This window comes from Chroicocephalus ridibundus, chromosome 3, assembly GCF_963924245.1.
Source record: "Chroicocephalus ridibundus chromosome 3, bChrRid1.1, whole genome shotgun sequence".
NCBI classification, from domain to species: Eukaryota; Metazoa; Chordata; class Aves; order Charadriiformes; family Laridae; genus Chroicocephalus; species Chroicocephalus ridibundus.
The window spans coordinates 113043720-113068582 of NC_086286.1; the positions used below are offsets into that span (position 1 = coordinate 113043720).

Here is a 24863-nt window from a genome sequence, read left to right on the forward strand (position 1 = left end):
TACAATAATAATAAAACACTCACAGATTTTTAAAGATACTTTTTACACAGAGGGGACACACCCCCCCCAACCCCCCCCATTACTAGAAGACTAAACCGGTAATGCACGTAATAGATATGTAAATTGTTTTATAGAGAACTACAGCTCTGTGGTTGCTGTTTTGCAAGCTTAAAACATAAGCTTTACCGTTAGTATCAATGTTATAATTATCTAGGTAATTAATTTTGGTTATCAGTTAGAGAAATTTGCCTCGGGAGATACTTCGAGTAGGGTATTTCAGTGCTCTTAACGACTTTTTGGAGGCAGAGTTTTACTCCTTAGTGTGACATCTGAAGAAGTAGTCATAAAACACAGAGAGAGGCAAAGCCACGGAAAGGTTCACTGCATTAATGGGCCAAAGAAAGCAGAAAGACACATGATGATCACAAGGGAATTAGACAGCTTGGAGATCACACGGCACAACGCACAGTACCAGCCAGGGAAATGGCAGGGGAGACATGAGCTATCATAGCTGTGTTACCACCAGGGTGTGCAGCATGCAGAAGAGAAGCAAGAGAAGAAAAGAAGAGAAGCAAAGGAAGAAAAATCCTTGCTAATCTAAAGAGTCTATACATTTAGAGTCTAAGACCTTGCCATGCACGTTAGCCACCTAAAGTGTGATTTAGATGGAACAGTCCAAGTCCAAGACTATGATGCAGGATATCTTCCATCAGCTGCTACTACCTAGTGCTGGAGATACTTAAACCTGTTTGGGGTTTTCATTTAAGGTTCTTGGAGGTGTCAAGAGCTCTGCCCCCGAGCGTGACCAGACCTGCCTGGCCCGAGCAACTCAAACCCTCTCAGTTGAGGACAGATCATGTGGAAAACCAAGACCATCCTTCTGTTTAATTTCTTGTGAGTGGTACACAGTGCTACACAGAAACATGAGCAAACAATGCACTGTCTTTTGAAGAAAATAAAGCACCAGTAATAGCAGAGATTGCCTAAGTGCTGTAGGATAGTATAGTGATTAGACTATGAAAATGAGAACTGGATGCACCATGTACCCTTCCTGAGGGGGTTGAATTCCCGCTTGCAGAGATGCCGCTCAAAGGCAGGTACTGGAAGCTTTAGACTCTTGCTTACATCAGAGCCCATCTGGTTTAGGAGGGTCTGCAGAACATTACTCCATACAAGCTACAAAGCACTCCCAATATCTTAAGCGAGCTTAAGGCAACTGAAGGCAAACTCAAGACTTAGAAAGGACTAAAAGCCACAGCTACATTCTACCAAGGGAGAAGCATCGCCAAGGCAGGCAGCATCGCTACCTTGCAGAGTCCTGCGCCGCATGAGTATTTCTTAAATAAAGCATCCAGGGAAGTCCCACAAACAAAAGTGTCACAAAAGTTTCTTCATTTGTTCCAAAACCTTCAGACTTGCTAAAGCCAGTCAGCGTTTAACGAGAAGAAATGCCCTCTGCAGTCTTTTCGCGAGTTTAAAAGACAGCAAAAAGACGGAAAGCCGCAAGGATCAGAGCCGCCGCCGGCTTTTAAGGGATCGTCTCCCCGAGGGCAGCAGCCCTCCCTGCCCACCTCCTACCCTCTTCGGTCCGGCTCCGGGGGCTGCCCTCCCTCCCGCCTGCCCGGCCTCCCCCCGCCCCGCCCCTCCCCGTCCGCTTCACCGAGCATGTCCGCGCCCGCCCCGCCGTCCGCCGCCGGGAGCCGCCGGGCTGGCAGCAGCGGGCAGGGAGCGGCGAGGAGCGCAGGTAAGGCAGCGGGCAGGGACACACACACCCCCCCACACACACACCCCCGCCGGCAGCATCGCACCCCCCACATCGCCGCTCGCAGGGCTCGCTTCTGCTCCTCGCTCTCCTGCCCTGGTGAACACCCGTGAAGTTGTCCCCCGTGGGTTCTCGCGACTCTTCTAGCTGTGGTGTTGCTGCTGATATCGTCTCTGTATGTCGCGACGTGCCTTCCTCCAGCTCCTTCCCTTCCTATCCAGCCTGGGGAGAAAAACACAGGAGAAAGTAGTATTCCATCATGCCAGTGGCATCTTTTGCAGCCTATAGCTTGAGCAGAGGTCTTTGCTTTCAGCTTTGCCTGCAAGTGTCCAAAAACTTGCGAGACAATATTTGTCAATCAGAAATCCTTAATTACATTTGGGTGGTTCAGTGGAGTCCCCGAACTCCACAATGGAGGCTGGACTGACAGTGCAGGGTGAATGGAACAGACTGGGAGGGAAAAGGGGAGGAGGAAGCTTCATTTCTTCATTCAGAAACTGGGTGAAACAACCCTGAGAAAGGAGCAACAGCCGTGACATTTTGGAGAAGGTCATGTTCCATTTCAGCCAGAGACACAGGACTGACTCCCTCTCCTTGTGTTTCTGATAAAAAAAGAATCATTAATCTGTTCTAACTTTTTCTGTTCTTAGGGAATAGCCTGTTTTGTGCTGTTCTCTTTTAGCCACTTACCTGGTTTGTGTTTCTACAGTGTCCGGGAGCAAAGGGAAAATACTAGATCATGTCGGAGTTCTGGCTAATTTCTGCTCCGGGCGATAAAACAAATCTGCAGGCATGGGAGAGAATGAACATGGTGACGTCTAAATCGAGCCTGTCCAGCAACAGCAAATTTCATATTCCAGACTTAAAGGTAAACAAGGAAAGGGTTTGGGTGTGGGTGATACAGCAGCATTAACCAGGACTACAGACGTTCGGGATAAATGTGGGATTTATCTTTTGGGATAATACGCAGGGAGTAGAAGAAGATTGGTGTCAGGGACTGAATTGTGTTCAGTCAACTGGAAATTGATCAGAGAGAAAAGAAGTCATTGTGCTTGAAGCTGACCTTCACGTTGGAAGGATGTATGTATAAGGAGGGAAGATGAGTGAGATGAGTTAAATAACTCATCTATTACATTCGATGTACCGTTTGCTCCCAGTCGTGAAAGTCATACAGCGTTGTACATCTTGGATCGCTAATGCAAAGGGAGTAGCTAAGCACGTAGAACCGTGCCAGTGAGGCTGCTGACAGAGAAAACAGTGCTGTAATGTACATTATTCCTTGGGGAACAGATGTGTGTCTATATTCAGCTATATTACCCAACTTCAAATCATCATGTAAATAGGAACGGTATTAATCCATGGGGTTTTTTTATATATATTTGCATTATTTAATCCTTATTTTATAAGATCTGCACCTTATTTTTGTTTCAGTTGTGGCTATGAAAAATCCATATTAAAGTCAGGGGAGCTACTATTGATGTAGAACTTGGTTCCTTGGGGAGTTGCCATAACCCATCACTTAATGAAGCTACTCTTAGTGCATCCAGGATCTGGCTTTAATCCAGAAAGACTGTTAACAGTTATAACTTGAGCTATCCCAGTTACATAAGGATGCAAGTAAAAGGGGAGCGTGGCCTGTTCTCAAGTAATAGCCTACTGAATTGTCGCATGGATCTTTCAGACTGGGAATGTTGCTTTTTGTGCACCTGAGATTGATATGGTTTTTACCATCTATGGGTCTTACCCAGTAGATGTTGGTGCGTCTGCTAACATCATAGGAGATAAAGCATTCACAGTACCTGAAGGTGCAACTGGCCCATTAATATTCTGATCTATGTAAAATTTGTTTCTTCTTCTTCAGCTTGACCCTTCGTAATGTTGAGCTGGCAACATTATAAGAAAAGGTTTGGCAATATGTTGCAATACCATAAACATAAGATTGTGACTGTGACAGAGTCGTACAAAAAGCAGATGTAGGTCTTGGAGGAAATGGCTTTGTGAGAGCCTTAGTCGCTGGTAATAGCAAAGAATGCAGACAGGGACCCCCTTCTGAATAAGTGCTGCTTCCCTTCATTCGCTCAATACATCATATTTGTTTCTATGTATATTGTGTGCATTTCTAGTCACTATTTTATCATGTAAAAGACCAGTCTGTGCTACTTGATGATACAGGAAGGAAAACAGGAAGGAAGACACTGACGTGTAGTCTTGAGACTACACATACGTTTTTTCCTTTATTGGAAAAGGCTTTTTATGCCCTAGGTCTTGGGTAAAGGAATTGCTACTATTTTCCACTAAGTAAATAAAGTTCCACCAAACTACTGGATTCACAAGTGCTAAACACAAGTCGGTGTCCCTAAGACTCTGCCAACAGAAGCCTTAGACAGACTTGTGCATCTTTCACCTACTTCTCATCTTTTGCACAGGTGGGGACACTGGATGCTCTTGTTGGTCTGTCAGATGAGTTGGGAAAACTTGATACCTTTGCTGAAAGGTAAAATAGATCTTATTTACTGCCTACAAATGAGAAACAGACATTGTTTTTATGGGACGGTATGTCCTTGTGTTCACCTCGGTCTGACTCAGTTCAGCCTGGACTACAACCGGGCTAAAGTGGATAGGCTTTGTTTAACCCTTGTGTTGACTGCCATCACAGTCATCACAAAGAAAGGATCATTCCTTAAAATTTAACTGCATTAAGTTCATGATAGTTTTGTCTGCACAGCAATCCATTTGAGTGGCAGTGCTAGGGAATCTCAGAAGGAAACTGCTTTAAAAAGTTCTTTTTTTAAAAGAAAGAACATCCTCCCACCCCATCCAGAAATTTAAATTAATAAAACAGCATTTAGAGAATATGAAGCCCTCCCTGACCTTATCATAGAATCACAGAATGGTTCGGGTTGGAAGGGACCTTAAAAATCATCTAGTCCCAGCCCCCCTGCCATGGGCAGGGACACCTCCCACTGGACCAGGCTGCTCAAAGTCCCATCCAATCTGGCCTTGAACACCTCCAGGGATGGGGCATGCACAACTTCTCTGGGCAACCTGTGCCAGTGTCTCACCACCTTCACAGTAAATAATTTCTTCCTGATATCTAAATCTACCCTCTTTCCGTTTAAAACTGTTACCCTGGTCCTGTCGCTACACTCCCTGATAAAGAGACCTCAATTCTCTCAGCCTGTCTTCATAGGAGAGGTGCTACAGCCCTCTGATTATCTTCATGGCCCTCCTCTGGACCCGCTTCAACAGGTCCATGTCCTTTTTATGTTGGGGGCCACAGAGCTGGACACAGTACACCAGGTGGGGTCTCACGAGAGCAGCGTAGAGGAGCAGAATCACCTCCCTTGACCTGCTGACCACGCTTCTCTTGATGCAGCCCAGGATGTGGTTGGCTTTCTGGGCTGCGAGTGCACATTGATGCATCATGTTGAACTTCTCATCCACCAAGTCTTTCTCCTCAGGGCTGTTCTCAATCCATTCTCTGCCCAGCCTGTATTTGTGCTTGGGATTGCCCTGACCCACGTCCAGGACCTTGCTTTTGGCCTTGTTAAACTTCATGAGGTTTACACGGGCCCACCTCTCAAGTCTGTCCAGTTCCTTCTGGATGGCATCCTTTGCCTCCAGCATGTCAACCACGCCACACAGCTTGGTGTCATCAGCAACCTTGCCAAGGGTGCACTCAGTCCCACTGTCCATGTCACCCAGAAGGATGTTAAACAGCAGCGGTCCCAGTACTGACCCCTGAGGAACACCACTCATCACTGGTTGCCGCTTGGATATTGAGCCATTGACCGCAACTCTTAGGGTGCAACCATGATTTTCCCAGAATATTTCTCTTTAGCCTTCTGCCCCTTTTCAACCAGATACAGGAGTTCTAATGAATAAGTTCTTATGAATGAAGTCTGGAGCTCTCCTCTCTCCAGGCTTTTAAACTCCTTGAAAACCACAATATTGACTCACATTGTATCTTAGAATGTGTTGGTTTGGAAGGGACCTTTAAAGGTCATCGAGTCCAGCCCCCCTGCAGTAAGCAGGGCCATCTTTAACTAGATCAGAGTATCAAACCTACTTATGCAAAAACTCACATGATCTCCTTGCTGATCATTGCCCAGATTGCCTTTTGGGCCAAACTGACCTGGGTGCACAAAGAATAATATAGTACAGCAAGCTGAGAAAATGCCAGGTTGTAAGATACTTCATGGCACAAAGTAGACTTTGTTGTTGAGGCAATTAAAGTACAAGGTGTTGGGGGTTTTTGGGGGGGAGGGGGTTCTTTTTTGCTTTGGAAGTATAACTCACTTATAGTTGTGGTTTTGGTCACAGAGGCACGTGTTAGCTCTGGGGCTTTTTATCTTTTTTTCCCCCAGCCAGGACTGATAAGGATTTGCTTGTCTAAATATGCTTGATAGTTTCATAAATTTTGCCTGGCAATTGCAAACACATACAGAAGCACCGATATAAACTGTTTACATCTGTGTGAGGCAGTTTAGGTGAAAATAAGTCTTCTAGAATACATTTCTCTGTAGTATTTTTTTTTTTTTTTTTTTACTATTTTACTGGTGCTACAGCAGGGCTGTATTAGGATGATTACATTTGATCACTCTGGGTTGCACACAACGCTGATCTTTTTAGAATCATAGAATCATAGCATATCTCGAATTGGAAGGGACCCATAAGGATCATCGAGCCCGGCTCCCTGCTCCTCATAGAACTACCTAAAATAGACCCCTATTGCTTTTTTCAGGATTTTTAGCAGGACAGAACAACTTAATACTCAAGTCATGAAGAAAACCATCTCCATTGTGACCCTGCCAAAAAAACCTGTCCCAAATTCTTTGTAAACATGTTCAGGCCTGTGGTTCATACTGCAGAGATTCTTCCTGAAGTGGTGAAGGGGGCAAATTTGGGGAGAGAGAGTGGCAATACCTGCTGTCTGTTCTACTGGAAGGTGTTGCTAGTCAGGGCAGCAGATCGGCAAGCAACTGTGCAATCTGCGTTTGAGGGCTGCCAAAAATCATGCAGAACTGATTTTCAGAAAGGCTTAGCTAATTCCCAGCTTTGTGAAGAATTAGGACTTCTGAAAAGCCGTCTGTTAGATCTGTGTAAGGTCACGGAAGCTAATTTTAAGTGAATTGTCAGTATGAGCTTCCTAGGCTCACCGTCTCTTTCTGTTACCTTTGTCCTAACTTGACAACGTGGTACAGCTCCTTGTTCAAGCCAAATGCCACTTTGCTCCACTAGTTGTCCCTTTAATGCCAGTAATGACACTTGCCATATGACGTGCTACAGGTACCGAGCAAAGGAGTCAGCAAGGCCCTTCCACCATAAGCTTCTGCGGTAAGGACTCTTCCTATGTGTCCTGTTTGTCCATCCAGTTAGGTCAATCAAGAATGATCAACAAGATTTAAAAATAAGAAAAATGCGTTTAAAAAATAAGAAAAATGCATTAGAGTAGACTAACAGCAGAGAATAGTCAACACAGATCAAGTCCCACACGGACGTTCAAAAGCATTTTGCGTTAAATAAATGCCCAAGGTTTTGAGTCTAAGTTGTGATTCAAGGGTTAAAATGCCAAGCAGTCGCACCTTGTTGAAGTAAATGGCATCCAGAGGGTTACAAGACTCTTCAAATGACCCGAACATTTGTGTTCCTGCTCCTCTGAAACAGCTACTTGCTGAACTGTTGCTAGATAAACAAAACTGCCAGTAAAGCCGGGCAGCACAAACCTGTCAGCGCTGCCTCCTGCCAGGACAGCAGAGAAGGGGCAAGAGTTTGCAGGATCTATTGTTTCCACATACTTTTATTATTTATTTACGCAGGGAGGCGGAGTGTTTTTCCATGTCACACTGTGGTAGCAGGGAGCGCTCTCAAGCTGATGATCCCCTCGGTCACTCTTACCCGAGGGTTCTCCTGAGCCCTCGGTCGGCAGAGCGTTCTGCAGTGGCCTCAGATTGCAGGGCTTCTGCTCCCCACAGTATTTTGGAGTCCTAGCTGGTAGCACCCTTTAATACACAGTGTCATTTAAGGAGTGTTAGACTTTTTTTTTTTTTTTTTTTTTTTTTTTTTTTTTTTTTTCAATTAATGACATAGCAGCAATTTCAGAAGCAAAATGTGAGAGTCTTCCAAGCCATTGAAGGCTCAACAGAGGGACTGAAAGCTCTACAAAGGGACCTGGACAGGCTGGATCGATGGGCCAAGGCCAACTGTATGAGATTTAATAAGGCCAAGTGCCGGGTCCTGCATTTCGGTCACAACGACCCCAAGCAACGCTACAGGCTTGGGGAAGAGTGGCTGGAAAGCTGCCCAGCAGAAAAGGACCTGGGGGTGCTGGTGGCCGGCCAGCTTAACATGAGCCAGCAGTGTGCCCAGGTGGCCAAGAGGGCCAACAGCATCCTGGCTTGTATCAGGAATAGCGTGGCCAGCAGGAGCAGGGAAGTGATGGTGCCTCTGTACTCGGCACTGGTGAGGCCTCACCTCGAGTGCTGTGTTCAGTTCTGGGCCCCTCTGTACAAGAGGAACATTGAAGTGCTGGAGCGTGTCCAGAGGAGAGCTACCAGGCTGGTGAGGGGTCTGGAGACCAGGTCACCTGAGGAGAGGCTGAGGGAGCTGGGCATGTTTAGCTTGGAGAAGAGGAGGCTGAGGGGAGACCTCATCGCCCTCTACAACTCCCTGAAAGGAGGTTGGAGAGAGGTGGGTGTTGGCCTCTTCTCCCAGGTGAATAATGACAGGACCAGAGGAAATGGTCTGAAGTTGCGGCAGGGGAGGTTTAGGTTAGATATTAGGAAGAATTCCTTTACTGAAAGAGTGGTCAGGCACTGGAACAGCCTGCCCAGGGAGGTGGTTGAGTCACCATCCCTAGAGGTGTTTAAGAAACGTCTAGATGTGGCACTTCAGGGCATGCTCTAGTGGCAGAGATTGTAGGGTTTTTTGTTTGGGTTTTTTTTTTTTGTGTATGTGTGTATGGTTGGACTCGACGATCTCAAAGGTCCTTTCTAACCATGACGATTCTATGATAATAATAGGCTAAATGGAGTTGTTATCCGTACAGGTTTTTATTACTACTTCTTGAGGCAGTTTAGCTGAAACCCTCTCCTTTTATAACACATAATTTGAGCATGATATTTGCTCAAGGTGGGATTCATCTCATCTAAAGGCAGAGCTTTAAGGCTTGTTTGTGAATGCTGCTCACTGTTGGATGTCACTATAGTTGATGGGGCTCCTCTGGGGGTCTGATTGCTCTCACTTGCCTCAGACATCAGTGGTACACAGGGTGCGCGTTCTGTCATTGCGTGGGGAATGTATTGGATGAGTGAATCCCGCTTGCATTTCACAGGATGCAAGGCAAGGCACAAGACTAAGCTGGGACTGGAGAACGTTTCTCTGGCCCAGCATGTACACGCATTCCGGCTGGATCCTGCTGCAGGAACATTGGGGCGTGTGGGCTGGAAGGTAGTTGGATTGCTGGGTACACGAAAGCACCTACATGTTCCACCATCTGTACCTAAGGAGACCAGAGCTAACTGTCTCCCAGATATCAGATTAGCCCCCAGCTGCACTCAACAGTAATGAAAGCAGCTCAGCTGGCACCGGGTCCCTAAGCGGCTGCAGCCAGAAAACTGTGGCAGCCCTGAGAGGGCTGTGAACTAGAGTACAATGGTACTCTGAACTGTACCTGTCCAGGACTGTGAGAAGAATGGTTTGGGTTGGAAGAGACCTTTAGAGATCATCCAGTCCAACCCCCCTGCCATGGGCAGGGACACCTCCCAGTAGACCAGGCTGCTCATCCAGCCTGGCCTTGAACACTTCCAGCGATGGGGCATCCACAGTTTCTCTGGGAAACATGTTCCAGTGCCTCACCATGCTAAGAGTAAAGAATTTATTCCTTATGTCCAATCTAAATCACTTTCAGTTTAAAACTGTTGCCTCTTGTTCTGTCACTACAGGCGCTGATAAAAAGTCTCTCTCCATCTTTCTTATAAGCCCCTTTTAAATATTGAAAGGCTGCAATAAGGTCTTCTCTTCCCCAGGCTGAAGGACCCCAAACTGCAGGAATTCTGACTACTGCATTCTTGGCAGCATCAGCAATCTCAGATTTTTCCTCCCTATCACAGGACTGGAAAACCTTTCCAAAGACTGCACAGTCCAAAGACTGTGAGTTTCTTCACAGGAATGGAGATAGAGAGAATCTTTACCTCTATGAATTACTACTTTTAAATGGCCCATAAATCTGCTTTGCAGCACATCAAAACAAATCCTTTTCCCTGATGCTCTTATGATATCTATAGCTGGTCTGAAGACCCTTTCCTGAACTCTTGAAAGCCACAGGATGTCACAAGACACATTGTCCAAACACTGCAGGTGCTCTTTCAGTCTCCAGCTCATCTGCAGCTGTAGTACTCTCCCCTCCGTAAGAAAAGAAAGGGAGAAGAAGCCTGTCATTATGCTCTACTCCATGTCACCATGCCAAGGATTATGTCCACTTCATGCCTCTGACAATTTCATGATCAGGTGGTTACTTTTTCACTGTTGCTTTTTTTTACAAGGAGTAGTCAACCTGGAACTGCTAGGGAACTGAAGGCCAAATTCTGTGAATATTTCTGAGTACAGAAGGATACTAGAAAAAACAGAAAGGCTCTTGGCCTGTATGAGATAGGTACTTTGTCTGGAGCCAGGGGGATCTACTGCTGTAGGGACTTGAATCCATTTTTTAAATAAGCAAAGAATAAGTAACCGTGTGGAGACAATGTTCTCCAGGCGGGGCTTTGTTCAAATCACTGCTCTGAATCGGGCAGAAAGAGGATTTGAATCTAGTTTTCCCACACCTTAAAGGAGTGGCTTGTCCCCCACGCTAAAGAGTCCCCTAAAGAAGAGGAATAAGAAGGAAATTTTCTCTGTCAAACAAGAGAACATTGTCATTTTCCCCTGCGAACTTTGTAAGAACCTTATCTCAGTAAGCCCTCAGGGTTTATTTAGCATCCTATGGAACAGAGTCTCAGCCAGAGTTAGTCTGTATGTAGCCTCTTCTTCCTCCATCACCTTCAGAGTTTAAACATGGGTTTCTTGCCTTCCGGTTTCTGCTATGAGTATCACAAGCGTACAGAAGACTGAATCGTGATCTTCTGAAAGTCTAGAGCACTGGGGAGATGATATTACCTGTATGTTTGCAGAGATCAGTGCATTTAGAAATAAGGCAATATGCCATAGGTTGTTTATCATAATTTGAGTTGCAAAGTAACCTGCCTTGCTTCAGAAATGTTTTGGGTGGGCATCTCCGTGTTTATCAGATTGTTGTGGCAACTGTTTTATATTCATTTTGTTTCTTCACTAACAAAGCCTCTCTTGTTACACCTAAGCGTGATAAAGAAAATAGCCCAGTACATAGGAGAAGTTATGGAGGATTCAAAAGATAAAGTCCAGGAAAATCTTCTGGCCAATGGAGGTAGGTGCTGTGAATGTGTTTTTTTTTTTTCAAATGCATTGATGCTGCTTGTGTTTGCTTCAGAATATGAACATGTGGAATTGAAACACTGACACATTAGAAAGGACAAACATCAGCAACATTTTTTAGTAACACATCTGGCCTGCTCCCATTTTTCTCAAAGTTAGCAGAAGCTTTATCCAGCACCGGCTTTGCTTACAGGAGTGTTCAGTGTCTAGTACTAATGTCTGCCTGAACTAGTTTCTAACGCCGGAGCTGAGGATTGAAGAGAAAAGCAGGAGACAGCCTTTTTCCCTCCTAAAATGACGTAGCACCTTTCTCTGCCCTGTATGGGCTTGATCTCTTACAGGCAGCTAAATCTCATTCTGTATGGCTGCATGAGATCTGTCAGCGATCTGGTAGCGATCTGCCTTCCCTCCTACAGTGCTGGGATAGATCATGTTGTTAACTGTGGATCACGGGTGGACGTGTGAGGCAACAGCTCTAAACCACGGAGCCGGGGCTGCACTCACAAGGTTGTGCCAGGGGCTGGCAGGACATGCAGCTCCTACTCCTGTTAGGAGAAAACGTCCTTCAGTGGTGTCCTGCCCTGGCTGCCAGCACCTGTGTAGCGGAGGAGAGCAGGCAGTGAAGGCAGGGACACTTGGGACATGGGAGAGGGCCATGGGAGCCCACTACCTTACTGTATGCTCCCCTACATCATCACTAAGTACTCAATATGGTGTTTTTATAACCTCCATGAACTAATTTTCCACCTTTGTTATTTAGTATGGTACTCGAGGTCCTAAAGGGAGCCTACGTCAAGGACAAAATTAACACTTAGAAACTGATGGCTCCTAAATCTCCGCATGTTTCAGTAAACCCTGATTGTGTTCCAAAGCAGATTCCCATCTATCCTAGAAAAGTACAACGAAATTGGATGTGTTACACATGGTAATTACAGGCTTGTAGAATGACGCTTGTAAATAAACTAAGAATGCACGCTCCATCACCCTTTGATGCCTGCAGTGTTGCGCTTAAGATCTGTATGAGTAAAGGGTGGGGAGGATGTTCTTTTAGAAATGTTCTCCTCGCATGACGTAAGACTGGCATTTGATGAGTGCAACTGCTTGACGAGTACGATAATCCCACTTATTGTGTTCCAGGGCTAAAGGATAAAATGAAATGTCTCAAAAGTATGTTGAGGATTGATGATTGCAGTGATGTTACAAGCATGCATTTGTGTGTATTAGTGCTAGAGACAAGTCTTGGTCTGGTTGTAGAGATACAGTGATCAGGTTACGATGGATTTCTCAAGTAACAACCTCGTAGCTTGATCACGATATCTCTATGACTTGAGAAACAACAGGTTTCACCTATTTCCTTTGTTTCCTCTTTTTATACTATTTTCCTTCCCTGTCAGCTCTGCATGTATTGTAATAGAAGGATGTGGAAATTACGTGGCTGTGTTACTGATTTCTGTCCTCTGTTTGGATTTGATCATCCAAACAAATCATATTAAACTAAGACATTAACCTTTCCAAGATTATTGACTGCATCTTAAAAAACTGAGTCAGCTTTAGTATATGAAGATTCCCCTAATACATTCCAGTGTCATTCTTCATAAGCAGCAGCAACTTCACTGTATGAATTCTTCCTCCTCCCCCTTCTGGTTAGCAAAAGGTCCCTAAAGTTGAAGACTTCCTCGAGGTCATGAAATCAGAAACAAAATTATAATTTTATATTTATGTTATATTCTTGCTGCATGGTCCTGTTTCAGACTATTAGACCATCCCAACTCAGATTTTGTTTTAAGTGACACTGTATAAGTTTTCTGATCTTAGCTCAGTTGTATATAATCCTGACAGCAGTTTGGTCGGATTTGTGTGCAGAAAAATGCAAAGTACTAGAAAATACAGCACTCTTAGTTAAATGGCCACACACTACTTTCCAGTGGGCAACAGTCGAAAGCAGCCGTGTGGAGATCTCTCTTAGAGAAGGAAAACGTGTGTTTGTGTAATAAAGGGATTCTTAGCATATCACAACAGCAGGAAATGCTTTCTCGCTTATGACAAAATAAACAATGTGAAAGGTAAGGAAAAGCTTTTCTTCAAAGATTCAGTCCAAATTCTCTTTGTTTATAGTAATATTGAACTCAACTGAATTTTAAAATTTAGTAAGTGGTGGAGTAACTCCGTTCTTTATAATGAGCTCAAAACAAAGCATAATGGGAAGCATAACAATTTTGAAGAAGTGTTTTGGAGGGAAAGTATTTAACATTGCCTCTTAGAGCTGGGTGAATAAATCAGAGTTACGAGAGATTCAGGCTGTGGGGTTCCTGGGCAGCTGTGGCTACGTTGGGGTAGGTAGGAAGCATGTCTCCTGGATGTGAAGTCTTTTAGAAGTGACTTGACAGGTTCCATAAATGAAAGGTGCCATTCCAGGAGCATCAGGGTGCTTGGACTGCTTGGCATTTTAAGCTCAGTTCTGCTGATGCATTCACAGTAGTTTGTGCCATCCCCAAGATCAGGCTGCTTAACTAAATTGCACTCATGCCACAGCACTGCTCAAGAGGGAACTTGTAAAATGGGCTGAGAACTCATGCTGTGCTTAACTGCCTAACATTTGAATGCTGCTGAGATTCAAGGAATGCGAGGATAGAAAGGGCACGTGTAGGTCTACAAGGAACTTTCGTATCTTCTCAGCTATATATAGGTCAGAGCCCGTGATTACACTGTTCCTCCGCACAGCCCAGTAATACCATGCTCTTTGCAGGTCTCACTCCTGTTGAATTTAGCAAAGCCTAAGCAAGAAAGCTTGGAAGACAGGCAGCAGGATGAAACCCTTGTGTCGGGTACCCTGTGCTGAAAATGCTCCATGAATTTTATTGCTCAAGTATTTTCGATCTCCCTGCCTTTCCACCAGGGACCACGAGCAAGCGCTGCTGGAGCTGTGTGATAGCTCTCTCTGCCTTCTGCGGTTTTGCCCCCTTCCCACACACTTGCCGTGCAGGAGAATTCGCTGATTCCCGATCAGACCTTAGCAGGAAGGGTTGGATCTTCGCCTCGTGATTCCTGCCCATGGGATGTGGGGGAGGTTTACACAGCTGTAGTTTTAGAAAGAGGGGGAGAACGCCTTCATGCCAGTGCTCTCTGCCTCCCAGGCAGTTTATCCCTTGCTCAGAAGCCTGTTTCCTCCTAACATAAGAGTTTCCATGCTTTAGAAATCTAATAGGGTAAACTGACTCTGTTGTGGGGCGAGAGAAGCCCATGGAAAGGACAGCCCTGTCCTGCCAAGGGTATTCGGTATCACGCGAGACAGGGTAGTACCCTCAGCCTGGTAGTGCGGCAGTTGCACAACTCTTCACATTCCTTCCCGTGCATCTCGGTTCATAAAATTTTCCCCACACCCTGGAAGTCCAGCCCATAAGGAATTGCGCTCAAACCTCGCTATGGGACTGAATTAATTCTTTGGAGAAGGCGGTGAAGAGCACTGAATGGCCCCGGCATGCTCCTCCTTTTACCTGGCACCTGGAACTTGTTTTGGTCCCCATCTCCCCAGGGCGACTTCCCAGATATTCTCCTGGTCTGGAAGAAAGCCTACCCTGCAGGTGACACTGCCTCTGGCTTCCTTGCCTAGACATTGAGACCCTGCCTGCTGCCTTTCTCTAGCCTCCCTTACCTGCAGGGGGACAGTCCCAGCCCCTCTGCTTGCTGTGAGTTTATCCCATCCGATTAAGTTGCTCAAGAACACTATGTAGGAGTGTGTTTGGCACCCTAAGGACTCTCAGGAGTCAGCTTAGGCACAGAGCTGTCTGATTTCATGAGCTGCTGGAGGAGAATTCTTTATTTGGTACCATAATGTACCAAATCTTAATGTTTTCTGATGTTAAGGAGCCCTGATCCTGAGATCCACAGCATGATCCTGTTCTAGAGCGGCTTATGTGTCATCTCCCCTCAATTCTGGGAAGAAGCTATGGCTCCGCTCCCCATGGCCCAGGGCTGCCTTGTTTTGGGGGCTGCATGCACACAAGGCCTTGCTGTGAATTTCTATCGCTGGGTGCTGTGACTGGATTTATCCATTCAGAGAAACACCGTATGGCTTTGTGTGAGCTGGGGAGCTCCGTGTACAAAAGTCAATGAGGAATTCCTCATCCCACCTGAATTGGTTTGATTTCTAGTGAGTGCTTGGCTGAATCACAGAGAAGTAACATCAGTTACACTCTTAATGTCTTTGATCAAACCCTCAATGACCCTGAGCATTACTGCTGGTCCTGGGCACAAAGTATTTTTCTGATAGCTCTTGCTGGGATTAAATTCAGGCAAATTGCAATAATCAAGACTGAGGTATGTTACATGAAGCTGTTTCTGCTGTGAAGATGATGATTAATTATAATTAAAAATATTTATAATTCTAATTATAAAGATGATTAGACTGGGCATATGTTCTGTGTGGATTTGATCTATATCAAATTTCTATAAGGATTCAAAGGTGGGCTTCTGGTTCCTTCCCATCTCTAATGTTAATCAAAGATGTGCCTAGGCCGTAGCTGGGGACTGCTACCCAAACTTTCACCTGCCATCTGGTAAGCTGTCTGCTTTAATGCATCTCTTTGCATTTTCAGTTGATCTAATTAGCTACCTGACACGCTTTGAGTGGGACATGGCCAAATATCCCGTAAAGCAGCCGCTGAAGAATATATCAGAAGCATTAGCAAAGGTAAATTGTACTCAAAATTTTAAGAAGATATCAGCAGGGGGAAACTTGTCTTTCGCGGCTTTTGGTCCCTCCTCTCATGGTAGTCAGTGACAGCTTTGCCTTTGGTTTAGGCTGTCAGACTCAGAAGCGCGCACTCTGTACTGAAGCAGTTGATATTTTAGATTCATAGAACCATAGAATGGTTCGGGTTGGAAGGGACCTTAAAGACCATCCAGTGCCAACCCCCTGCCGTGGGCAGGGACACCTCCCACTAGATCAGGCTGCTCAGAGCCCCATCCAGCCTGGCCTTGAACACTTCCAGGGATGGGGCATCCACAGCTTCCCTGGGCAGCCTGTTCCAGTGTCTCACCACCCTCACAGGAAAGGATTTCTTCCTAATATCTAATCTAAATCTGTCCTATTTCCGTTTGAAGCCGTTACCCCTCGTCCTATCACTACATACCCTTGTAAAAAGTCCCTCTCCATCTTTCTTGTAGGCTCCCTTCAGATACTGGAAGGCCACGATATATATATTTAAATCTATCCAGTCTATAAGTGTATGACACTTTATCAGACTTAGTAGAGTACATTGATATGCTTTCTGCAATAGAATCCCCTTCATTGTAACATTTTATTGTTTTTATATACTGCCATATCATTCTCCATTTTGGAGTTCTTTTGTGAAATCGTTGGCCTGACATTAAATCAAACGCATTGCAGGCTGGATGAATTATATACATGGTCGGTCCATTTGGGAAGGCGTGATGTGTTGTTCAGTATGGATAACAAATAAAGCTGTGACCTTGCCCTTAGAGACAGCTGTAAGGCACAGAACAGCAGCTCACTGCATCCCACTTTCTGCAGAGGCCTTTGCCACAGGGGAGCTCCGACACCGGCTCCCCCTTGGCCGCACTCAGGGGGTTTTACGAGGGGCTGATACCCATGTCCTTGCCCTATGGCGCAGAGGGAGCGGGAAGGGGGGTGAGGACGCCACCTCAACCACCGAGTTGACTCACTTTTTTTACTTTGTTTTAGCAAGTGACTCAAATAGAGACAGACCTCAAGACCCGATCAGCTGCATACAACAACATTAAAGGAAATTTGCAAAGCCTGGAGAAAAAAACCGTGTAAGTATAACACATGCTCATTCGCATCTGGACCGCTGCATGGCTGAACTGAGGGCAGTGCACGCTCACACCCATTGCTGTGCTGTGGACCATGTGTGTTCTGGTGGGAACACATTTTTCTGGCTTTTGGGCACACTGAGCATCTGATGGTTGGACTCGATGATCTCAAGGGTCTTTTCCAACCTATTCTATGACCCAGCGAAAGCTGGAGCGGGGGGAGCTGGTGTGATCAGCGTGTCTCAAAATCAGCTCTGGGAGACTGTAGTTCCTAATAGGATTTTATTGGCAGCGTGGGCAGACAGTCTTGGGAAAGAGTCAAAACTAAATGTACTGTATTGTTCTGATGAGATTTCTGGGAGTCAGAAATTAGATCAGCTGGGTCAACCAGTGGATTCCTTTGCAAGACAGAGCTTTTTCCTTCGGGAGCTCTGCAAATGCTGTTTAGAAAGTCGGTTTTACAATATTCCAGCCAAAGGCATCTGTTCTCCATCCCTGCTGTGTCTACCTCACCAGCATATCCCACTTGCATTTTTCTTTTCTTTGTTTCATTCTGTTAGTTCAGGTGATGATCTGTCAAGGCCTTCCCAAATGTTCTGTCTCCTCTCTTCAACTGCTTATTGTCTTTACCTGTTCCAGGGCTGATAAGCTGGATTTTTCTCTGGGGTATCACTGGGGAGAATAGTAAATTCCAGTGCGTAGGAAATTTAGAGCAACTTAGACCATGCTGTGCAAGCTCTTGTCCAACACATGCTCCTGTGTGTCACGCTTTCCTGCTGAGGCCCCTTGCTCTGGGCACGGGACACAGGTCCTCACCTTCCTGGCGCATCAGCCACCCAGGCTGGCAGCCTGCCTAGAAACCAGCCTTTACCCAAGGAAGATACTTGCAGGGGCTCAAACCAAACCCCAGGGTGGCTGGAATTTTATTCGGAATGTGGAGCTAAAATGAGCATTCCTGGCACCAGCGCCACTGAACCCAACCGGAAACCACAGAAAAAATACTTCCAGGTGGTGGTTTAGAATGAGTTTGTCAAAAAAATGCTATCTCTCGCGGAGACCTGCTCAACATGGGGACTGCAGTGCCCGTGAGGGTCAGCAGAATCATATGCACAGTTACATCTCCCCCTCTCTTGCTGAGTTCCTGTGTCCATACCTCACCACCGCCAGCCAGCACCACTGGCCAGTGCTTCCAGCTTGGTATAGACAGTGTTAGATACATTTGTCTTAGGCTGCGTCCATGTGGATAATAATGGGTGGGAGGGACAAGGGGACAACAGCTCCCATTTCCCTTTTCTTAGCCCCATTTGAATTCCCAGCCGCTTCCCGCAGCATCTTTCCGGCTTCCACATCAGCTTTAAACAACTGGAGAGAGGCAGAAGCTCTGGGTGGGGAACATAAGCAGCGCCAGGCCTCCAGCAAGGTGATGAGGGAGAAGAACAGAGACCTCATGGTCCAGGCCTGTCTTCCTCTCACCATCCCGCCACTTTTAAATAGGGGCGTATCTGGTGTCTACCAGTGCCAGCTAGCTTGGTTTGAACAAACATCTAATAAGATGTTACTGGCCAGTTAATGTTTAGACCGGCACAGTGAACCTCAAACCAAAACCTACTGGTTTAGGTCCTTCTTCACTCCTGCCCAGTTACAGGGAGGGCAGCTCCTCTCTTCCCATACACACCTAGTGCCCACCAGCCATGCCCAGCCAGCCCCAGCCATCTACACCTCCGAGGTGCGCAGCACTAGTGGGTCTTAATGTGATCAAGTGGGCTTAGACCATGAAGAGACTCACTCCCGCAGATCCCACCTGCCTGCAAGACTGCTGCTCCCACTGTCCTTCAGCTGGAGGCATCTCTGTGCCCATGGAGTTTCAGGGTTGCTTTGGTGGCTTGTGTCCATACTAACATTGCTTACCCTGACTGAAGCGTGGTCAGACAGGCAGCTCGACAGGCAGCTCGACAGGCAGCCTTCCGAAGGCGAGTGCCTCCCGCAGGATGCGGCAATGACTGGGAGCGGGGTGGTAACTTCAGGCGCGCACTTGCCAAGCATCTACACCCTTCCTGTAGAAACAACAGCAGCAGAATGGTGTCATTTCACATAAAGGGTGTAAACTACCCTAGTCCTAGTCACCAACATTCTGCCATTAGTATTAGTTGCTTTTTTATTCTTTTTAGTAGCAATAAAAATAACTGAATGGCCATTTTAGAAGTGTAGACGTGTCCTTTAGTCACCTCCTTCCTGGCCACCTTCTACCCCAGTGTACACTATTAGCGATTATACCCGCAGCACAATACCTCCAGTGTGCTGCTGCTGGTTCCCTCCTAATGTTATTTTTTCTTTGTCTTCGTCACCATAGGGGAAATCTGCTGACCCGGACCCTAGCAGACATCGTGCATAAAGAAGACTTTGTTCTGAATTCCGAGTACCTTATCACGCTGCTCGTCGTGGTGCCAAAGTAAGGCAATAGCGTGTGCACACGCGCTCCGTGTGGCATTGAGTTTCAGGCAGAAGCTCCGGATCCAGGCGATACTGGGTCAGGTTGGGGCAGCTCATCAGTGCCGCGGCTGGGGCACAGGTGGAGTTGGTAGCAAAGAGAAAGAACAGTTTCTGCCACGCATGGTGCCGGCACAAAAGAAAGAGACAAAGACTGCTCCGAACTGGGAGCAGGACAGAATCGGGATGTAGGTTTTTAATGGTTGCAGAGTGGGCTCTCAAACAGCCTTCTGCTAGGAATAGTACGAGTTAAAAAAAAAAACAGAAAAGCTGATTCTTACTGGAGTTCAGCCACTTTATAAAAAGAATTAGACCTGTCAAACTCACAAGGCCTCTGCTGGCCGTGATTCGTAAGTGCCTGCACGTAGGATGACTGCCATCACCATCAGCTGTGAAGTTACGCGATGTCCTTCTCGGAAGCCTACACAAAACCCTTCCTCTCCAGATAGCCCTGTCCCAACACACACACATACAGTACCGGCACTTTTCTGTCTGTGAAAACCGTGTTACAAAAAGCTGTCTGAGGTAAGTTTGCTGAGTTTATTTGCACATTCTTTCAGATTCTCCCTATAAACAGACTTCTTGCTTTGCAAACTCTTACCATCCCCTTGACCCCTTTCTCCCAGTGCTGGCGCTCGCCAGGTTTGCGGTGTAGCACCAGATCAGCCCTGGGATTGCACACAGCAGATGTACCGCACCTACCCATGGATCAGGGGCAGCTTGTACGGGGTCCTGGAGCACGGGACACGGTGTGGCAGCCTGGAAGTATGTGCCAAAAGCCACCTTCTTCCCATCATCACCTGCCTGCTCTGGGCCCTTCCTCATGCCAAAACCCAAAGTGAGAATTAGGGGTGCAGCATTGAGGGAGATACCTCCGTAGCTGGTGACTAGGAGAGGAAAGGATAGGAGAGCCTGATGTATCTTAATCACATAACCCAGCACAAAGAGCTCCAACCCTTCTATCCTAAGCCGTTAGCTTAATTAGCTGCATTTATCAACATATCTGCTTTCTAGTGTATAATATTTATTTACTGTGCTTTGTTTTGTGTTGCTCAAAGGTCAAGCTACGTACAGTGGCAGAAGACCTATGAATCCCTCTCTGATATGGTAGTGCCTCGTTCCACCAAGTAAGTGAAATTCCAAATTAAGGTCTCTGTTTCAGAGATCCCTGCCATACTTCAGGCCCTCAAATTGCTGGATCCTGGAAGGAATCACTTGTCTAATGCATGGGCTCCATGTTAACATACAGATTTGCCCAGTCTCATTCTCAATTGAAATCAGAAATTATTCTGTTGAAGGGACGTGCAGATGAAAGAAAAAAAAGTCATCACTTTTTTTTTTTACAATTAGCTGCTTGTTCCCTTTTCCAGTAATCTAGTTCTTTCTACTTTCAACCAGAGCCTTTGTTTTTTGTGTAAAGCAGGCAAACAATTTGTTACTGTAATCCAGGCATAATTCAGACACATGCAATCACATACAACTTTATGGAAACTACTTTTTACAAAGATCAAACACTGTCTTTGCATCTTTAAATGCTTTCTGCTGTAGAATAGGATAATTCAGCGTAGTCATTTCCACTAGCAAATCCAATATGAACTTATCCTTTCACCTGGAGTAAAAAATCCTTCCTAGGAATTAAATATTCCACTGTTTAGCTCCCACAGACCATCAGGTCCAATCCAGGGCGCAAGAGGTGACAGCGCGATTATCTGAAACAGAGGAAGTGGAAAGCACAAAGAAGCAAGCTGTGTGCTACTGCCTGTCTCAAAAACACAAGTGCAGGGAAAGTAGGGGAAAATTATCAGGAAACATAGAAAAAGCAGGCAGGCAGAATGCGCGCGTACTACGGTGGGTTCAGGAACTGAACTTGTGGGAGTTTTACATTGGAGATGGCGTAGCCAGTGGCTAGTTCCCTATTTCAGTCACAGCAGTTCTTGAAAAGCAGGGTGTTGTTCAGTATCATAAATGAAAAAAGAACTGCAGAAGAGGAAGGTAAAGAAGGCATGAGGGATTTGCCATGTCAAATCACAGCAGTGGATTTCCCTCCCGCAGAATGATTGCTGAGGATGCAGAGGGGGGACTCTTCACCGTGACGCTATTTAGAAAAGTGATGGATGACTTCAAGGCTAAAGCCAGGGAGAACAGGTAAGGAGCACTGATTGCTCGGCAGGGCAGGCTAGCAGGCAGGTGGTGAGGGTGTGAGGTTTGTTCTGTGTGCAGTACAGCTGAATCCATCACTGGTTTTTAGGACTTCCTTACTGTTTGGGATGCTGCTGGCCCTAAGGCCACTGAGAAGGCAGGGTGGGAGGAGCTGTGGCAGCAGATACGGTGATTTCTATGAGTTAAGCACCAAACTGCAGATCCTGGAATTGTCCTTCCTGCTCTCGTGCTACTGACAGCAGGAAGCTTGCTTTCTGGGGGTGACTTCAACTCTCACCCTCCACATACTTTAACCAGCTAAATGGCTAGCGACTTTGAAACATCCTGTACCAGCTTGTCCAGAGGCAAAAGAATCGAGCACACACATTGCTTAGACTATGGCTTGTGAGAGCAAATGTCATTCAATTGTAGGTTCATGGTTCGAGAATTTTATTTTGATGAGAAGGAACTGAAATGCGAAAAGGAAGAGCTGATGAAATTAGCTTCTGATAAGAAACAACAATACGTAAGTAGCACATCAAGTCAACGGCCCATGTAACTGCTACAGGCGTGCCTAAGCACCTCTCACTCAGAAATGGCTTTATGGTTCCAACAGAATCCTGTGAGCTCCATTTAGCCCAGAAACCCAAGGCACAGGATAGATAACACAATTTGCCCAAGGTCACTTGAGTTTCCGATAAACTGGGAGCCACGAACAGGCTGCCTGAGAATTCTCTCAGCAGCCCATGATGGACTCAGTGGTGTGAGCTGTGGAGCTGCTTCACCCACCGAAGGCGTTGCAATACTGTTATGTCTGTTCTCACAGGGCCCGTTATTGCGCTGGCTGAAAGTGAACTTCAGTGAAGCGTTTGTGGCTTGGATTCACGTGAAAGCCTTGAGAGTTTTTGTTGAATCTGTCCTGAGGTAAGCGGGTAAACATGCAGTGCGGGCAGAGATTCCTGGAGAAGTCAAAATGTACAGCTCTCTTCCTGGGGCAGTTCCTTCATGGGAGGGAACATCCCTGACGCACCATGCTCCAGAAGCTCACAGGAGACAATACAGATGACCACAAAAAAGGTGAAATACGAAGCTGATGAAAAATAGTTCTCTGGGGGCACTTAGAGGGCAGCAGAAAACAGAAAGACACTATTTAGTTGACTCTTGTCTTAAAAAAGAAAATACTTTCAACTAGAGGCAGCACACCACCATGGAGATTGTTTCTGCAGTGCACCATCAGCTAGTGTGCCTGGAGACTGACGAGGGAGAAGGGCAGGAGTGGAAAAGTGTGCCCCTTTGCAGCAGATGATCGTGTATGTTGATGTGTTTCAAGGTATGGCCTCCCAGTGAATTTCCAAGCAATGCTGCTGCAGCCCAATCGGAAGTCTGTCAAACGCCTGAGAGATGTCCTAAACGTGGTCTTCAAACACCTGGATGAAGTTGCAGCAGCAAGTATAATGGATGTATGTATTTGGTCTACAACTGCACATAGAATCACAGAATGGTTTGGGCTGGAAGGGACCTTAAAGACCATCTAGTTCCAACCCCCCTGCCATGGGCAGGGACACCTCCCACTAGACCAGGCTGCTCAAAGCCCTGGGCAGCCTGTTCCAGTGCCTCACCACCCTCACAGGAAAGAATTTCGTCCTAATATCTAATCTAAATCCACCCTCCTTCAGTTTGAAACTGTTACCCCTCGTCCTATCATTACACTCCCTGATAAAGAGCCCCTCCCCATCTCTCCCATAGGCCCCCTTTCGGTACTGGAAGGGGCTATAAGGTCTCCCTGGAGCCTTCTCTTCTCCAGGCTGAACAACCCTGGCTCTCTCAGCCTGTCCTCATGGCATGCTGCAGCTTGTCTCAGTTTAGCCAATGAACAGGTTCACAGTCCAGGGGTTAGGGCAAGGCACTCCTCACACCTTGCACTGCCAGGGTCCCTGGATGCAGCTCTAATACCTGGTGGTTACAGATCGGGTTAAGGTAACGGGCAGGCTCAGATTATAATGGAGAAGCATAGAGATTGCGTACATTTTCTGCTGAAGCATCTGATGTTTACAGCTACTGGCCTGAAATAGGTCTGCTCAATTACGTCCGTTCCTCTAGGTAAAAATTTTCTATAAGCATTCAGATCAATACAAGCAAGAAAAATGAATTCAGAACTAAATGCTATGAGCGTGATGGCTCCATCCCCTCTAAGAGGCTGTCGTTGACTAAATACCTCAATCTAAAACTTCAGCAAGCAGCAGTACTTGCTTTCTCCCCACCCACCCACCCCCCACCCTGAGCGCACAAATGATTTAGAATAAACCAGTAGGTGTTGAAACAGCCTAAAAACAGCAAGCATAAGATTCGCAGTGCATAGAGGAGAAAGAAATGAGCTGCTCTAGAGCTGAAGCACACAAAAATACGTGTTCATAAACTTGCACTAAGCAAGCATGAATTCTCAGTGCTAACTGCCTTAGGCAGCCTGAAAACACGCAGCAAACGCCAGATTCTCAGCGGTGAATTCCCCATCTTGAGCACAGCAAATACAAAACTCCATTCCACCTGTGGAAGAGGAGCACAAAAGCAATCCAGTGTAGCTTCAAACTGTGAACAGTTTGTTTACTGATACTAAAGTCATCCTGTTTCCTTTTGCAGCCTGGCATGGACATCCCTGGTTTACAACTGAGTAATCAAGAATACTATCCTTACGTTTATTTCAAGATTGACCTCAGTCTTCTTGACAGCAGTTAAAAAAATATTGCTCAAGCTTCATCTATTGTTTTACTGTGACTTCAGGGTCTCAAAAATTAATCTTTAGCTACTGAAAGTAAAATCAAAATGCAGATGCTGTAGCAGGATAATTGCTTAAGGTCTTCCTACCACTTCCAGTAATTTTTACAGTGACTTCATATAAATATCTCTTGTTCATAGTTTTACAAAGACATATTTCAGAGGCAGGAGGTACTATGGTAGTATTTATTTTTTTGGTAAGTTACAAAGATGGAATATCTATTGGACTTGAAATAAAACAATTTAAAGTGTGGTGGCTAATGGATCTACTAGATGTGTACAGTCCTGTTCTTCTAACAAAGCAAACTTAAAAGAGAGAGTAGAAAGTATCAGGAACAAAACCCAATATTTTTTTTAATTTAAAAAAAGATAAAGCTTAAGAAGAAAGATCCTCAAAATTGCTGTGGAACTTAGTGTAGCATGACTTGTAGTCCCAAGTACTTGTAAGTTTAGTTTTTGCCAA

At 45.8% G+C, this 24863-nt stretch overlaps 1 protein-coding gene across 1 annotated transcript; it reads left to right on the top strand.

Moving 5' to 3' along the window:
* The first annotated feature begins 1645 nt into the window (after positions 1-1645).
* Positions 1646-24665, top strand: ATP6V1C2 (ATPase H+ transporting V1 subunit C2). The gene is made up of 13 exons (XM_063330476.1): positions 1646-1744; positions 2472-2630; positions 4189-4256; positions 11116-11201; positions 15805-15899; positions 16914-17005; positions 19353-19451; positions 20548-20616; positions 21542-21634; positions 22061-22154; positions 22455-22552; positions 22959-23088; positions 24266-24665. Exons 2-13 carry the CDS (start codon positions 2502-2504, stop codon positions 24359-24361), a joined length of 1149 nt encoding a protein of 382 aa, XP_063186546.1. The 5' UTR covers positions 1646-1744; positions 2472-2501; the 3' UTR covers positions 24362-24665.
* The last annotated feature ends 198 nt before the right edge of the window (positions 24666-24863 follow it).